Source organism: Alternaria alternata (assembly GCF_001642055.1).
Source record: "Alternaria alternata strain SRC1lrK2f unplaced genomic scaffold CC77scaffold_41, whole genome shotgun sequence".
NCBI lineage: Eukaryota > Fungi > Ascomycota > Dothideomycetes > Pleosporales > Pleosporaceae > Alternaria > Alternaria alternata.
In genome coordinates this window covers 1-15187 of record NW_017306230.1, presented here as the reverse complement: position 1 = coordinate 15187, position 15187 = coordinate 1, and the positions used below count along the sequence as shown (strand labels likewise).

Here is a 15187-nt window from a genome sequence, read left to right as displayed (position 1 = left end):
ACATCGCCCGACCTCGATATCAAACCATGGGACTTTTCCATGCGCAGGCCGACACTTCTTCGGCTAAGCTTGTTCGCTGCATACTCTGGCGTTAGTACAGGCTCCAGAAAGCCTTCGGTAAGCACACAGGCAAATTGCTAGATCATGCTTCATCTGCCATGGGCATATGTCTTGGAAATGCGGACACTGTGCGTATCGACGTCCGGTAATTCTATCAACATCGACGAGGAGACTTTGCATCTGTCATGCTTCCGATCCGTTGGATGCGACCTCGGTCGACCCACCTATAACTTGTACCCCACCATGCACTATCATCATGCGCCTCACGCTCAACAGCCTTACCTTTACTCAGCTTGTGCCCAGCCCGATACAATACCGCGATTTGCACACGACTCATCGAGATTATATCAATAAGTGCCTTATCCGGTACCGTGGACTTTTCCGTTCGGCACGTCACGCCAGGTCCATTTTCTAATCAACAGACAAGCTTTCATCGAGATTATCCTCATTCATTTTCTATCGACTATCCTTCCAAACCACCGAAATGGTATCAGGGTCTGAGAAATTTGACTATCCTTCGCTCAAAGAGCTGCTAAAGGATACGACTGCTGAAGTCCTACTTCCAGGTGATGGCGAAGAGTACGAGAAGAGCATCGAAAGGTGGAGTGAGCACTGCATCAAACGAGCTGTGAGTTTACCTGGTTACACCTACCTGCAAGGTCGAGTCTATACCGGAGCATTGCACTTATACAAGGAAAGGCTGCTGTAATCAGAGTTCGGTCTGCGGATGACGTTTCCGCAACTTTAGCTCAGATACGCGAGCACAGCATCCCGTTCACAGTCCGAGGTAAGAATGCCCATGTAACAGACGCGCATGAAGCACACATTGACTCCTTCGTTACAGGAGGAGGTCACAGCACTTCTGGAGCTGCGTCTATCGAGGATGGCATCGTCATCGATCTTTCTAAGATGCGCAAGGTGACAGTTGACGTGGATGCCAAAACTATCAGAGCCGAAGGAGGAACTATATGGGAAGACGTTGATGTTGAAGCTGCCAAGTTTGGTCTTGCGACTGTCGGAGGTACGGTTAACCATACCGGTGTAGGAGGTTTGACACTAGGAGGGGGCTATGGTTATCTCACTGGAAAGTACGGCTTGACGATTGGTATGTTCTCCTATATCTAATCAACCGGCGAAGCTTACACAGCTGATATCACTTAGATAATCTCTTGTCCGTTGACATGGTCCTCGCATCTGGTGAGCAAGTCGTCGCATCAGCAAATTCGAATCCCGACCTCTATTGGGCTGTGCGAGGCGCAGGTCAGAACTTTGGCGTAGCAACAGCTTTCACGTTCCAGGGCTATGCACAGAAGAATTCTGTCTTTGCAGGACCTTTGGTCTTCCTTCCGGACAAAATACCGCAGATCGTTGAGTTCCTGAACAAGTTCCACACTACAAATGACGGCAACCAAGCCATGCTCATGGGTTTCTCCGCTCCACCGCCCGCGAATGCACCTGTCGTACTTTGCCAGATCTTCCATAACGGCACTGAGGAAGAAGGAAAAGCTTTCTTTGCTGACCTGTTTGAACTTGGCCCTGTAGCCAACATGACTGCCATGATACCTTACCCACAGCTGAACAGCCTTCTTAATCAGGGAGCCGGATTTGACGGGCGCAAGCTTTTCGGTGGAGGTGCTTTCAAGCTCCCAATTGACTCAAGCTTCGCTGTGCAACTTCATGCAGAGTTCAACGCTTTTGTAGCTTCGCACGAACGAATGAACGAAAGCATGATACTCTTCGAAGCTGTTCCTTACCAGAAGGTCATAGAGGTTCCCAACGATAAGATGGCGTTCTCGAACCGTGGCGATTACTACAATGTCGCAGTGATGATGAAATGGTGAGTTGGTACAGCGCTTTATGGAGCTCAAGTCTAATGAACGCACAGGTTCGAGCCCTCACTCGACGGAGAGATTCGTACATTTTCACGAAACCTCCTCAAGAAAGCCTCAGTAACTGCTGCAGACCGGTCAAAGGATGGCGGCGTGGCTCAATACGGGAACTATGCTTCCGCTGATGTTGAAGCGAACGAGATCTTCGGCGCAAACGTCAAGCGACTTGAGGAGCTCAAGCATAAGTACGACCCTGACAACCTGTTCAGCCACGGCACGAAGTTGACGCCGCGCCCTTTGGTGGTCGTCAACTGAATGTTCCAGTAGCACTTAGCTGTACACAAAACGCCATGAAATGTATGCTATGCAGTCAGTCAAGGAATGCGAAAACCTTCCCACTTGCCGTTACTACTCTCAGGCTAACCAGATGATTAATCGCGTTGCTGATGGAGACTGCAGATGTTGAAACATGCAGAACTCGAAATTTTCTGGAGCTCGGTCTGGGAGCTGGAGTCGCGACACCGGATATATCTCTACTCGACGCGACCGTAGCGCCGGAAATCAGCAACCCTTGACGTCATCTCAACTCGTCAGCAGTTAAAATATCAACAAGCTTCGACGCCACAGCTAAAACACACCGCATAATTAATCGCATCGAGTCGCTTCTCCTTTCGGCCCGGGAGATAATGTCCACCGACGCACCGAGGATGCTGAACTACGTTGTGGGGCACGCGACCCACGGAGATTCGTTCTACGGCTGCTTAAACCCGAAGGCGACACTCCGTTCTAGTAGCGAAGTTCGCCGTATACACGACCTTTTTAAAACTACTTTAATCGCTTGGCTTTGCACCGAGCTATACTAATTCCTTCACCCAAATCTTTCTTTATACTTAAGAGACGCGGAATATCTACTGGACTATACTTGGGTTTCCAACTCTCGTATCACTAATCTTAATCTGCTATACGGAACACGACACGGTCTCTAGCCTTCGCGGACGACAATTTTAGCTTCGCATAGACATGGAGAGTTCGAGGCAATCGCGACCTCAGAGGGCATCCAGAAGTCGGTCAAGATCCCGACCACGGCGATCCGACAACGCACCACTACACCGTATTCTGTCCAGCCAATTTCCGGATGATCATTCCGTATACCACCATGAAGATGGAGAAGGAATTCACGTCGACTCTGATGCCAGTTCGTTGCACAAGACCGAGACTGAAAGAAGAGATGCAAACACGGCCAGTAGCGACGATGACGACAGTGGCGATGACGTAGACGAGAAGGAAGCAAAAGATGATACCACTCACGAGGAAGAGACGACTTACGAAGAGATACGAGGGGGTATTCCATATGAACATGATGTTGAAGCATCACCACCATTGGAAAAGAAGAAGTCTACGCGGTCGGTCAAAGATCCGAATCTGGTATGTTCGCCTAACAACCATTGGCTGGTATAACAGCAGCTAATAATCATAAGGTTACATGGGATTCAGAAAACGATCCTAGTAATCCGAAGAATTGTAAGCCAGATTGATCCACTATATGCAGATGGAATGGTCTAACAACGCGCAGGGTCTATGAAACGGAAATGGGCAGCGACCCTGATTGTTTCCTGCTTTACCCTTGTCTCACCAATATCGTCGTCCATGATATCGCCCGCTCTAAGTAGCATAAGTTCTGACTTCGGTATCACGAATGAAGTCGAAGCTCAACTCACCCTGTCCATTTTCGTCCTAGCATATGCGATTGGACCGCTATTCTTGGGCCCTTTGTCTGAGATCTACGGCCGCGTTCTCGTCCTACAGCTATCTAACCTATTCTACTTGGCTTGGAACCTGGGTTGTGGATTTGCTCAAACGTCTGGTCAGCTCATGGCATTCCGATTCTTCAGTGGCCTAGGCGGATCTGCGCCGTTGGCCATTGGTGGTGTAAGTAACTCCTCGACAATCAATGCCGAAACCTTAATCTGACTTTCCCCCAGGGCGTTCTTAGCGATGTTTTCCTGGCAGACCAGCGTGGCCGAGCCATCTCAATCTACTCTCTAGCCCCGTTGCTGGGTCCTGCAATTGGTCCCATTGCTGGTGGTTTCATTTCCCAAAACACGACATGGAGATGGTGTTTCTACGCCACCACCATCTTCACCGCAATGGTTCAATGTTTCGGCTTCTTCTTCCTCCAAGAAACATACGCTCCCAAGCTCCTCGAGTGGAAGCGAAACAAGCTACGCAAGGAGACCGGCAACCAACAACTACACACAGAATTCGATAGCCCCGACCGCACGCTTGCAACGACGATCAAAATCGCCATGGTGAGACCCTTCAAGCTGCTCGGTACCCAACCCATCATCCAGGTGCTTGCATGCTACATGGCTTACCTGTACGGACTCATGTACCTCATGCTCTCCACCTTCCCCAGCTTATGGGTCACGCGCTACGGCATGTCTACGGGCATCGGTTCGCTAAACTTCATCTCCATGGGCGTCGGTTTCTTCCTCGGCACGCAAATCACCGCTCCGCTCAACGACGCTCTCTACCGCCGCCTAAAGAAGCGCAACAACGGCGTCGGTAAACCAGAATTCCGTGTTCCTATCATGATTCCTGCATCGCTGCTCGTTCCTATTGGCCTCTTCTGGTATGGCTGGAGTGCACAGGCTCAGGTCCATTGGATTATGCCGAATATTGGTGCTGCTATCTTTTGCGCTGGTGTCATTATAGGGTTTCAGTGTATTCAGACGTATCTTGTGGATAGCTATACGAGGTATGCGGCGAGTGCTATTGCGGCTGCGACGGTGCTTAGGTCGTTGGCCGGATTTGGGTTTCCGTTGTTTGCGCCGGCCATGTATAATAAGTTGGATTTTGGATGGGGGAATAGTGTGCTGGGGTTTATTGCACTGGCATTGGGTGTTCCGGCTCCGTTCATGCTGTGGAGGTTTGGCGAGAAGTTGAGGAGTACTAGTAAATTCGCGGCTGGCTAGAGCCGAGCGTGAGTGTGGAAGAGGATAGTAATACGTAAGAGTGGTATATAAGAAAGCTACAATTTTCTGTAGCACAGCAAGCCATGCCATGAAGCAAATTTACATTAATGATCGTGTAATCGCAGATCAGCGCATATTGAATAGCACCTGGGCTCAGACCGCACTAGCCTAGCCTGTCTGGTCAGACGAGCCTGATATGCTCTGAACGAACGTCTTTAAGTTGATCGAAAATCGAGACCGCATTGAATGTTTCCGTGTCCCACCCCAGTGGGTATTGATATAGCCTCAGCTTCCATAGACCGATGCGCTTGTAAGTTTCGCGGCTGGGCTCCGGTTGCATTATCAACCCTATTAAGAGTGGTTGCTCAAAGTCGAAGAAGTTATACTCTAGATCAAGCCATGCGCGAAGTTCGATGAGAAGCCCAAAAGTCATCACCTTGTCGTAGTGATTGCGCTCTGTTTCTTGATGGTCAAACTGGCACTGGAGAAAACCACCATCCTGGCCTAAGAGCATGTTAAATTGATCTCGGATCGACGGTCCGCGTCGTAGATCGAGATTCATGGGATTCTCCAGAAAGCCAGTCCAAGTCTTCATGGCAAGATTCAGCGTCATCCCTGTGAAATTATGGAAGTCTTTGGTCGACAAGGGACCGGCATAGGCTTGTTGACCGGCATAGGTTTGTTGCGACCTGTCTTCGAAGGAAAGCAGGGTGGCTTCATACATCGATTCAGCCCTCGTGGTTGCCGAAAGACGTAGCACTCTTGATAAGTCCTCCACGACTTCAAACCTAAATGTATCGGAAGAGAATATCGGAACCGAGAACCATGACCAAGAAGGTACCGCTTCAATGATTGCTTCCACCTCTATCATCGTGCTCTTATCCCATGGAATAACCAAACTCCAGGTAAAGGAGAATGGGAACATTTGCGCCCAGCAGCCAGCCAGATAAGTCATTCCACTGCTATCATGAACAGCTTGTGCAACTCCAGCGAAAGCCATAATACGGTCTTTAGGCTGCGTCAACACGCCTGTGCGATAATGACGGACAAGCCTCCCCCAATTTTGCACGAATTCTACCTGCACAGGCATACTCGTTACTGGGAGCCTGGTTGATCTGACAACAGAGAAATGTGTTTTTGAGGCTGTGGCTTCGGGAAACCTTTCGATCGGACCCAGAAGCTCATCACAAAGTGATTCCGAGCACTCCCACATGAGGTTTCGATGGCCTGCAAACAATATGCGAGGACTAAGTAGATACTCTTGGCATACCCAAGCTCGTGTAAATAGTGGCCAGTCCTTTGGTGAGAGCCAATCGATACCGAATGGTGCCCTATCATGACCACCGCCCCTAGGCGGATATTCATCTATTGTAGTACAAACATACACACCTCTCGATGCAACACTGGAACGACGAAGCATGCAAGGTGTCCAGACCAGTGGGTCTTGTCGTGGTTTGGTGAGCACGTCTTGTGGGGGCAGAAGATAAGCGATGGTGCAGTCCGCAAGCCCGTAAACATGAGCCATCTTACCAGCTTCGTTTTCCCAGTCGCTTGCCGAGTCTTGAATGATACAAAGACTAAGCCAAGCGGCCAAGTGGTCAGCACATTCGTCAGAAAGTAAAATGCTATAGAAAACTTACGAGTCGATCCAGATATGATTGTAGCCAACCTGCCGAGCTATTCTAATTGCCTCTTTGAAGATGAAAGGGAGCTCCTTCCAGGGTATGTCCTCCTGAAACTCATCAAGACGGGACAAGACTAGTCGCAGCTGCTGTTTGGGATCAATACCCCACATATGGCTCAACGCAAGGTACTTGCAATCGCTCGATTCAGACCAATTGCAAATAAGCTTCACTCTATCCCCGTTGATTGCAAGAATCCTACTGGGTCTTGTTGCAGGTGATAGTGTTTCGTTATTGGGTGCCCGACATGCGCCATGGGTTTTCAAGCAACTCTCGAGCCATCCTCGCACGCGTTCAGTGTTATCATTCGACCAGATTGGAACATGAGCTGCCCTCGCCATCGCATCTGCATAATTTCCGGCTTCATTGTCTAAGCAAGAGTCAATTGCTTGCTCGCTCACTTTCGTGATCCCACATACCTGCGAGCAGACGTAGACTGAATCGCCCCACATACGCCTGGCTTGGATATAGCGACGCTTCGAGGGGTATCGTACCGTCTTCGAGGAGAATCGTACCGTCTTTGAGGTAAATCGTACCGTCTTCCCGTTGCCGAGGCAGAATTTCGAGATACATCCAGTTGTTGTAGAGATTCCCGGGCGTCCAAACTGATGTGTCATGTGCAACAAAGAAGTAGAGGATTGTGCAGAGATGACAGTGTCCATTCAATCGTTTTAAATGAGCTACAGTACAGAGTTGGTAACGTTCTCGTGGGGCCCAGTCTGAACGAGGGTCATGATCATCAAGCCAGTTCAGCACTACTGAACGTTGAGTGAACAATGTGCAGGCTTTGCATAGTTCGTGCAGTCTAACGTTGCCTTCTGGACATATGCTGGGAGCTGAGGAGCGCCCTACGTCACGTAACAATCGCTTGGTGGTGCATGCCTCGAGCGCGTTGGTAGCAGAAGCAAGGCCGAGATAAACAGGCTTTCGAATAACGTCTTCGGTGGAACGGAGGGTGTTGGAAGTGTAGTTTTTGAGTGTGCGGAATAACCTTTGGGTCTTGGTTGGGAGAGTTATCGATACGTCTGAAGTGTCAAGCAATACGTCTGAAGTGTCATCCAATACGTCTGAAGTGTCGTCCGACATGGCAATGTGGGAAAAGGAGGTTTGAATCAGCCAGAGTAAGTAAAGAAGCGGTCCCAATGGTCATGGAAGGCTACACAGTAATGCTTAGACAACCACGCGGGGTTGCAATTCAGCCGCATCCTACAAGTATGCCTTCCCACCTATCAATACCTAGGTAGCCTCATGACAATGCGACCCAACAGAGGGAAGTCGCTAAGATAGATGCTGAAACGACCTTTGGCGGATCCATTCGCTGGTAATTCTCTTATGACCGAGTGGATGATCTCCTCGGCTTGCGCAGGCAGTCAGTCGATTCTCGGAAAGTCTTTGGGTGTATTTATTGCGCTTTACCTTCGTAATGGAGGGACGAAGATGGAGATGATCCGTGCCCTTGCAGCAGAGACCCCCGAACTTCCCCGCATAAACACACTTTTCCTCGACCAGTACTTGCGCCGCCGACCTACTTCCAATAACAGACTTTCGCGTAAAGACCACGCAGTCTATAAATAACGACAACATGTCCGACGAAGATCTCGAGCAAATCAGACGCGCGCGCCTGCAGCAGCTACAGCAACAAGGTGGGGGCGGCGGAGGACAAGGCGGCGAGGGCTCAGAGCAAGATTCGCGAAAGTAAATATACCAAAGCAAGAAGTTTGAACTTGTTTACTAAGAAATTCCCGCAGGCAACAAGAGGGTATGTCTTCAGAAGTAACCCCCAGGCGCATACTCCTTTCTCTACATACCCCTCCAACCCCCACCACCAGCTACTAACCCTACATACCAGCCGACCAACGCTCCTCCATCCTCTCGCAAATCCTCCTCCCCGAAGCAGCCGACCGCCTAGGCCGCATCCGCCTCGTCAAAGAATCGCGCGCAACCGACATCGAAAACCGCCTCATAATGCTTGCCCGAACCGGCCAATTACGACAAAAGGTGACGGAAGAGCAGCTCAAGGAGATTCTGGGAGCGGTAGCAGAGCAGCAGGAGAAGGACGAGCAGAAGATTGTCGTCAACAGGAGAGGAGGAAACTGGGACGATGACGATGAGTTGGAAGAACTCATGAAGGATGTTTGAAAAAAGGTTGGAAGGAGGTGAAGGGATATGGGTGGTTACATGTTGCATTGGATGGCGTTCTGGGAGTGTTACATGATGAGGTTCGTGATCGTGCAACTACAGATTGGAAGTATATGGTGCTGGCATTAGTTCCCAAAATCGGAATTAGGGTTCCAGACGTGAGATACGAGTGCTTGCTCTGGGCCTTCGACCTTATTCTTCTGGGGCTGCACGACCCATTATTATGTCTTCTTGATCTGCTTCCTTATCCTTCCTATCTCGATCTCCTGCGTCCGTAGGTCCCTCAAGATAGTAACAAGTTGCGGGATTGGGCCCTCAACGGCGCTTACAAATGTCGATTGCGCAGTGCGTAGAGCAGGTGGAACAAGGATACCAAACCATCTTAGTGGGTCCGTGGGCTTTTCTGTAGAATTGGTCTCCTCTTTTGTTTTCTCTGAGTTTTGAGAAGATTGTGAGTTTGGGTCCGGAGTGGATTTGGGGTCATCTTGCTTGGGCTTGGGCAGGTCGGATCCTTGAGCTTCGTTTGCCTGCTCTGTTGAGTTTGGAGTATTGTCGGGATCAGAGTGCTGGGTATTGGTGAATGGTGAGTAGACGGAGAAGTAGGGTTGATCACTTTTGGCGCTTCCATGTTCTGCGATGTGGCTGGATTGTGTTAATACAGTATCTAGGATATGTGTAATTTGTGGCGTGAAGGTAATACAACCCTCGGAAAAGAAGACTCTGAATAGAAAATAGTACTCACACCTTCCGTAAAGCCTGCATACGTTCGTCATAGCAGTCCTGTCCATACCGGATGGCAGAAGATGAATTGTGGAAGTTTGCCTGAGCTAGCGACATGTAACCCTTTGTTTATCAATACAAAAATTTCCATAAAACAAAATGGAGGAACGCTCACCGAAGACAGCTCCTTGGAGAGCTGCTGCATGGCCTCTTGATATTCATGCAGCGTATGCAGATAGTGCTCAAGCTTCGCATCCAAAAGATCAAGCAAACCATCTTTGTCCCGCCTCGAAGCAATTTCCGCTCGATTCGTCGGTAATTCCTGTACATCCGCCATGATTCCAAAGCCCCGCAGACGTCGAGGTGGTAAGGTAGTGGTGTAAAGGCAGTTGTTCAATAAGAGTCCGACACCACCCCAGAGCATCTCGTGCTAAGAAGCGGGGACTATACCGCATCGAGGTCTAGCAACTCGAAGCTCAGATATCCGAACATACAACTAAAACGATTCCCGACTCCCGCAGGGCAGAGGGACAAGACGCCAACGCCGTCCTCGAGCCCGCCCAACATGTCGAAACCAAATCCATTCATGAACCTCTTCCGGCGATACTACTCACAACCCACGTCGTCGTTCCTGCGCACCACGCCCGCCCGCCGCTGCCCATCATCACCCACCACCCGTCCACAATGCCTGCGCACACGCATCCTCTTCCCCAGCGGGCCGCCAAAACGCAGCGTAGGCGGCGGTCCCGGCCTAGACCCGAATTTCGTCTCCATCCTCGACCGGCCGGCAAAGATGGCGCGCGTAGGCAAACAGCACGGCCCGGGCCTCATCATCCTCGCCATCATCCCCATCACAGCCTTCATACTAGGGTGCTGGCAGGTGCAGCGTCTCGGCTGGAAAACCGAACTCGTTGCGCGCTTCGAGGATAGATTGACGTTTCCGCCCTTGGAACTCCCGCTGCGCATCGATCCGGCTGCGGTTCAGGATTTTGATTATCGCCGCGTCTATGCGAGAGGAGTGTTGAGACATGATCAGGAGATGTTGATTGGACCGCGCATGTTGGATGGCGAGGAGGGGTACACGGTTGTTACGCCGCTGGAACGGCGGGATGCGAGGGGCAATGTGCACAAGATATTGGCGTGTAGGGGGTGGATTAAGAAGGAGGCTGCGCCGCAGTGGTTTCGCAAGAAGAATGGGGCGCTGCCTGAGGGCGAGGTCACAATTGAGGGGCTGTTGAGGATACCGCCCAAGGGAAACATGTTTACGCCGAAGAATGAGCCGGAGAAGGGGAAGTGGTTTTTCCCTAGTGTCGAGGAGATGGCGCAGTATAGTGGGAGTCAGGCTGTATGGGTTGAGGAGACGATGAGTAAGTACTCTTTCCTGTTTGATTGATGCAATTGGGGGTATCTAACTATAACACAGCGCCTGATTTGCTCACTAATTATGAACGTGAACCCAAGGGCGTACCGATTGGTAGGGCGCCCACCGTGAACCTACGGAACAACCACACGCAGTACATCTTCACATGGTAAGTGTCGCCGTCTCGCTCTCTCCTTGCAAGCAATCACCTGACTCCGCCTAGGTACGCGCTCAGTTTCGCAACCTCGGTCATGTTCTGGATGGTTGTCAAGAAGCCAATGTCGGGGACCCAACGGCGGGTACGACACAGTGTCGATTGGTCATGAGACATTGTCATGCCTCTTCAGTCGTCATCTTCAACTTCCTCACGGATAGGATTCAGGCGTTTCCGTTTTTGTCCCTTCAGCTTCACTGGAGGCTCCATACGCAGCTGCTGAAGTAGCTCTCTGGGAAGCATCTTCTGCGCCAGAGAAAAAGATGTACTATTATTGGTGGTCTTACGGGTCCTGTCTAAAAGTCAGCGGACCGACCAAACATGCATGTTATGGATCTGCATGTTATGTATAGAAGTGTAGTGTAACATACCTCTTCATGAGCGCGATGACGTCGCTTTCTTCAATCATCTTTCGCCCACCATGCTGCGCATACGCTGCGAGATCCATGCTGATCTGCGCAAAGAAGTCGTTGGTTGTGTGCACAAGCGCGTCAAGTGTCTCCTTGTTAAGCTGAGTCTTGCCTCCCTGCGACTTCATGAAGCTCAAAGCGAGCTTCTTGACAGGCGCGGCTGGAAACGAGGGGAAGCCGATGCCGTGCTCAGAAACCATGTATTCCTTGGGTTTGCGAACACCCTTCAGCTCAACAGCAGACGCTCGCTCGGGTGACTTGGTCTGCAGACTTCGATCGATGGCTGATGCTTCTTCTCGATAGGCGGCTAGTTCGGCGTCGTCATCTGCAGGCGGATCTGATTCCCAGCCTAGCATGCCATTGGTTTCTGTCGGATCTTCGCCGTTCAGAGCAGCGGTGACCTCGTCCTGGTCGTCGCCGCTGAGTGAGTCGTAGTCATCCGGCAGCCCCAGAGGTTCTCCATCTAATTCTTGCTCGTCCTCGTCCTGCTCATCCTGTATTGTATGTGCGCCTTCTTGAGCTGGTACGCGCATACGCTCAGGAATCATGAAGCGGAAAGTAGGCTCTTCTGTGTCATCCTCTCCGTCGCCAAACACGCCCAAATTTACGTCGCTTCCCCGTCCGTCTCTTCGACCGGTCAATGCTTGTATTGTTGTTTCGTCTCCGTCCAGGGCGTCGTCGATGGCGGGGTCGAAGAGCCCATCTGCACGTCTGTTGATGAAGGTACCGTCGACCTCGAACTCCTCTTCCACCGCCCCTAGTTCGCTCAGATCCCCAAACCGCTCGCTCTGCCTTCCCCCAAACATGAACCGTGGATCCTCGCTGATTGCTCGTCTTCCAAACTCGAGCGATTGTACAGTCCCGCCATCCACATCGTCCGGTAGGTCAGGTAGTAGAGACTGCCGCGGCGGGGCACTGTGGAAACTATCGTCGTCGTCATACATGTTCTCGAGGGGCATGGAAAGCCGGGGCGCGGGCATGTTTGGGCCATCCTCAACGTCTGGAAGATCGAGGGCTGAATGGCGTGTCCGCTGAGGCAGGGCCTGTGGAGAGGGTTCGACTGGACGAGTATCACGAGCAAGCGCTGCATGAACAGTTAGCGATAGCAGATATAGCATCATCAAGAACAATACCTCTGCTAAGATCGCGCAGTATATCCCGCGGCGTCTCCCGTTGTATGCGCCCGCTTCGTCTGCGGTTGTTCCCTGGTGTCCTGGCCGCATTGGCTCGCTCTCTCAGCGCTCTTATCGCATGAGGGGTAGTTGGCGCAATCCTTCGCGACGGCAGAGGACGGGTTGCTGGACCGCCCCGAGGAGTCACGCCCGTTCCTGGTGTGCGAGCAATTGGCGTCCTTCTGCTTCCTGGAGTGGGGCCCGAACTTATGGCGCGGCGGAACGGCGTTGTGGGTTGGAGAGACGCATTGCTGGTGGGTGTTTGCTGCAAGTCATGCTCTGGGGGGAGACGCTGCCTTTTGCGCGCAGACTCGGCCATTACGAGATACACATCCGAAGAGCGCAGTGGATGTGTTGATAGACGTCAGGGAAACGCGTCGCTGGACGCGAACTTCCCCAGCATGCAGCCAGACTAACGCGAATCAGCTAAGCTAGCGCTTATCGATAACCTCCAACTTTCTGCTACTTTTTTTGTCGCGAACTCATGTGGCCCTTTCTCCTTCACACAAAACACTAGTCACACCATGTCGGACTCTGATTCAGAAGGAGGCGTGCCCCTGATTGAGGCTCAGTTTGACGTTGACGCTTCGTCGAAGAAAAGGAAAAGAGAAGCCGAGCCTGAAGCAAGCAAGGACAGCAAGAAGGCAGCCAAGAAGGCGAAGCGGAAAGAGAAGAAGAAGCAGAAGGCGAAGGAGATTGACGAAGATGATTTGGATCAGACGTTGGGGGTCAATCACTCTTTTGAGCGCATGGATGGTCAGCTTCTTGCCGACTATGTCAACGCGCGAACACGACTTTACGGCAAGGAGTTGAGCAGTGTGGAGCTCGAAGACAAATTCATATCTGGTAAGCCTGAGCTTGTCCTAGACGTGTTGCAAATGCTGACGTCAAATAGCTCGGACCGTGCAAGATGGTACCAGCTGGACCGAGCCACGAACTACGGACAATCTATCTGCTTTTCTCAACAAGCAGTCAAGTACATTGGAGCCGACACCAACCAAGCCACCCGGAGCTCCGCACACGCTCGTGGTCACCGTTTCTGGGATCCGAGCCGCAGATGTGTGCCGATCCCTCAAGTCTGGTCTGCCTAAACAGGGTATCAAGAACCCCAACGTCGCCAAATTGTTTGCGAAGCATCTAAAGCTTCCAGATCAGGTAGCGCATTTGAAGAAAACCAAGTGAGTTGTGCGCCTTGGGTCCTGCTTGTTAATGCTGATTGCGATGCAGAATCGATTATGGAGTTGGCACACCCGATCGGTTGATGGCACTTCTCGAAGACGGAGCGCTGTCAACGGCAAACTTGAAACGAGTCGTGATTGACGTTTCCTACATTGACCAGAAGAAACGCGGGATTCTCGACATGAAAGACCTGCACGAGGCTGTGATCAAGCTACTTTTGAGGAAGGAACTTGTTGGGGAAGATAAGCAAGGTGGCGACGGACTGTTCCTTTTCTATTGATGGTACGAAAGACGTTGGAAGAGAGCGACAAAGATACCCGATTTAGCGTGTAGTTAATCAAGTAATCAAGTAGGATTCACGTGTTGTTGGAGTTAGCACGGCTAATAACATGGCCGCACGGTCTCACTGGCGAGCAGAATTATGCAGCTACAGGCGAATCACGACGCTAGAAGGCAGCGAATAATCATTAGTCGTCTGCATGATGCGACGGCACGATAGACGCGGTTGCCAAACATTTACAGTGTCTGTCTGGACAGACGCGATTCGCAGAGGGGCGCCGGGCTATGCGACGTGACACGGACAGGCACCAGATATCGTTGGTCCCGAGGGTTCTTGACTTGAGGCTTGTTAGAGCGGCAGCAAATGGTTCCACCCGTGCACCGTACCTATCAGGCGTGGTAGAAGCGTGTTGCAAATTGGTTTCAAGACGGTACGCGCCTGCTGGCAGATGGCTAGCGAAGCTACTTGACTGACGGATGTCTGTCTCTTCCCATCACCATCATCATCATCATCTCGACGACCTCACCCACGCTGCACTCATCTAAAATCCGCGACTCAGACCCCGCCAGACCCAGTGGCCCGCGCTGTGTCGACTCGCGCATGCTGCATATCATCCAACTTTCGAGCTCGCTTCTTGACCCGCCGCCTGCCAAGCGATAAAACGCCCCCCTACGCTGCAGATAGCTCCCGCGCCTTCACAGAAGCTACCCGGAAGTTGTTGAGCAGTCTCCACGGTGCGTCCTTCACCTCGCCAGCGCCACCTCACTACATTCTGTTCTGCGTCTGACTCCATCACCGTGCAGGGTCTCAACATTCGGCGAATCGCTTCACGCTGCCCCGAAGCCCCATCCTGAAGCCGAACAGGGTCCCCCAAAGCCACCCTAATCCGACGACACACATCGCACCATGGCTGCTCCTGCGACCCAATCCCTAAAGGTGCGCGACTGCGACTGAGTCCTCTCGTCTCGACTTTGAAGCTAACCCGTCCACCAGTGCGTCGTGACCGGCGACGGTGCTGTAGGCAAAGTAAGACACCGCGTTCCCACGGCCGCGTCCGTACCTGCTAACCTCGCAGACATGTCTGCTCATCTCGTACACGACAAACGCCTTCCCGGGAGAGTACATCCCTACCGTGTGCGTCTCCCTTCCCTCTTCGCGTCCCCCCCC

At 51.7% G+C, this 15187-nt stretch overlaps 8 protein-coding genes across 8 annotated transcripts; 5 read left to right on the top strand and 3 right to left on the bottom strand.

Annotated features, from left to right (window-relative positions):
* Positions 1-544: 544 nt before the first annotated feature.
* Positions 545-2204, top strand: CC77DRAFT_950634 (FAD-binding domain-containing protein; the record flags this gene model as incomplete). Its single annotated transcript, XM_018535331.1, has 5 exons — positions 545-688; positions 760-847; positions 905-1165; positions 1222-1897; positions 1946-2204. The coding sequence occupies 5 exons, from the start codon at positions 545-547 to the stop codon at positions 2202-2204; spliced, it is 1428 nt and encodes a 475-aa protein (XP_018378945.1).
* Positions 2205-2525: 321 nt separating this feature from the next.
* CC77DRAFT_663401 (MFS general substrate transporter) lies at positions 2526-4955 on the top strand. Its single transcript, XM_018532661.1, has 4 exons — positions 2526-3314; positions 3368-3410; positions 3463-3818; positions 3872-4955. The coding sequence occupies exons 1-4, from the start codon at positions 2910-2912 to the stop codon at positions 4862-4864; spliced, it is 1797 nt and encodes a 598-aa protein (XP_018378944.1). The 5' UTR covers positions 2526-2909; the 3' UTR covers positions 4865-4955.
* CC77DRAFT_1100642 (HET-domain-containing protein) lies at positions 4838-8069 on the bottom strand. Its single transcript, XM_018530079.1, has 3 exons — positions 6966-8069; positions 6505-6916; positions 4838-6441 (listed from the first exon to the last, which is right to left on the bottom strand). Exons 1-3 carry the CDS (start codon positions 7630-7632, stop codon positions 5046-5048), a joined length of 2475 nt encoding a protein of 824 aa, XP_018378943.1. The 5' UTR covers positions 7633-8069; the 3' UTR covers positions 4838-5045.
* On the top strand, positions 7881-8796 carry CC77DRAFT_663319 (DNA-binding TFAR19-related protein). The gene is made up of 3 exons (XM_018532660.1): positions 7881-8241; positions 8295-8305; positions 8396-8796. Exons 1-3 carry the CDS (start codon positions 8129-8131, stop codon positions 8683-8685), a joined length of 414 nt encoding a protein of 137 aa, XP_018378942.1. The 5' UTR covers positions 7881-8128; the 3' UTR covers positions 8686-8796.
* Positions 8797-8906: 110 nt separating this feature from the next.
* On the bottom strand, positions 8907-9742 carry CC77DRAFT_1014705 (hypothetical protein; the record flags this gene model as incomplete). Its single annotated transcript, XM_018523913.1, has 3 exons — positions 8907-9327; positions 9428-9528; positions 9581-9742. 3 exons carry the CDS (start codon positions 9740-9742, stop codon positions 8907-8909), a joined length of 684 nt encoding a protein of 227 aa, XP_018378941.1.
* Positions 9743-9951: 209 nt separating this feature from the next.
* Positions 9952-11127, top strand: CC77DRAFT_1026533 (SURF-family protein Shy1). Its single transcript, XM_018526281.1, has 3 exons — positions 9952-10772; positions 10829-10934; positions 10989-11127. The coding sequence occupies exons 1-3, from the start codon at positions 9971-9973 to the stop codon at positions 11089-11091; spliced, it is 1011 nt and encodes a 336-aa protein (XP_018378940.1). The 5' UTR covers positions 9952-9970; the 3' UTR covers positions 11092-11127.
* Positions 10829-12916, bottom strand: CC77DRAFT_1026532 (hypothetical protein). The gene is made up of 3 exons (XM_018526280.1): positions 12523-12916; positions 11351-12473; positions 10829-11271 (listed from the first exon to the last, which is right to left on the bottom strand). The coding sequence occupies exons 1-3, from the start codon at positions 12878-12880 to the stop codon at positions 11109-11111; spliced, it is 1644 nt and encodes a 547-aa protein (XP_018378939.1). The 5' UTR covers positions 12881-12916; the 3' UTR covers positions 10829-11108.
* A 169-nt stretch (positions 12917-13085) lies between these two features.
* CC77DRAFT_1100637 (hypothetical protein) lies at positions 13086-14020 on the top strand (the record flags this gene model as incomplete). Its single annotated transcript, XM_018530078.1, has 3 exons — positions 13086-13407; positions 13457-13739; positions 13789-14020. 3 exons carry the CDS (start codon positions 13086-13088, stop codon positions 14018-14020), a joined length of 837 nt encoding a protein of 278 aa, XP_018378938.1.
* Between the last annotated feature and the right edge of the window lie 1167 nt (positions 14021-15187).

Excerpts from the sequence above, each read along its gene's own strand:
- CC77DRAFT_1026533 (XM_018526281.1), top strand. The coding sequence starts at position 9,971 with ATGTCGAAACCAAATCCATTCATGAACCTCTTCCGGCGATACTACTCA. Across the intron at positions 10,773-10,828 it reads ATGGGTTGAGGAGACGATGA|CGCCTGATTTGCTCACTAAT; the intron begins GTAAGTACTCTT and ends ACTATAACACAG. Across the intron at positions 10,935-10,988 it reads ACGCAGTACATCTTCACATG|GTACGCGCTCAGTTTCGCAA; the intron begins GTAAGTGTCGCC and ends GACTCCGCCTAG.
- CC77DRAFT_663319 (XM_018532660.1), top strand. The coding sequence starts at position 8,129 with ATGTCCGACGAAGATCTCGAGCAAATCAGACGCGCGCGCCTGCAGCAG.
- CC77DRAFT_1026532 (XM_018526280.1), bottom strand. The coding sequence starts at position 12,880 with ATGGCCGAGTCTGCGCGCAAAAGGCAGCGTCTCCCCCCAGAGCATGAC. Across the intron at positions 12,474-12,522 it reads ACTGCGCGATCTTAGCAGAG|CGCTTGCTCGTGATACTCGT; the intron begins GTATTGTTCTTG and ends CTGTTCATGCAG. Across the intron at positions 11,272-11,350 it reads GTCATCGCGCTCATGAAGAG|GACCCGTAAGACCACCAATA; the intron begins GTATGTTACACT and ends ACTTTTAGACAG.
- CC77DRAFT_663401 (XM_018532661.1), top strand. The coding sequence starts at position 2,910 with ATGGAGAGTTCGAGGCAATCGCGACCTCAGAGGGCATCCAGAAGTCGG. Across the intron at positions 3,411-3,462 it reads TCCTAGTAATCCGAAGAATT|GGTCTATGAAACGGAAATGG; the intron begins GTAAGCCAGATT and ends AACAACGCGCAG. Across the intron at positions 3,819-3,871 it reads CGCCGTTGGCCATTGGTGGT|GGCGTTCTTAGCGATGTTTT; the intron begins GTAAGTAACTCC and ends ACTTTCCCCCAG.
- CC77DRAFT_1100642 (XM_018530079.1), bottom strand. The coding sequence starts at position 7,632 with ATGTCGGACGACACTTCAGACGTATTGGATGACACTTCAGACGTATTG. Across the intron at positions 6,917-6,965 it reads CAGTCTACGTCTGCTCGCAG|ACAATGAAGCCGGAAATTAT; the intron begins GTATGTGGGATC and ends ACTCTTGCTTAG. Across the intron at positions 6,442-6,504 it reads AATCATATCTGGATCGACTC|TCTTTGTATCATTCAAGACT; the intron begins GTAAGTTTTCTA and ends CGCTTGGCTTAG.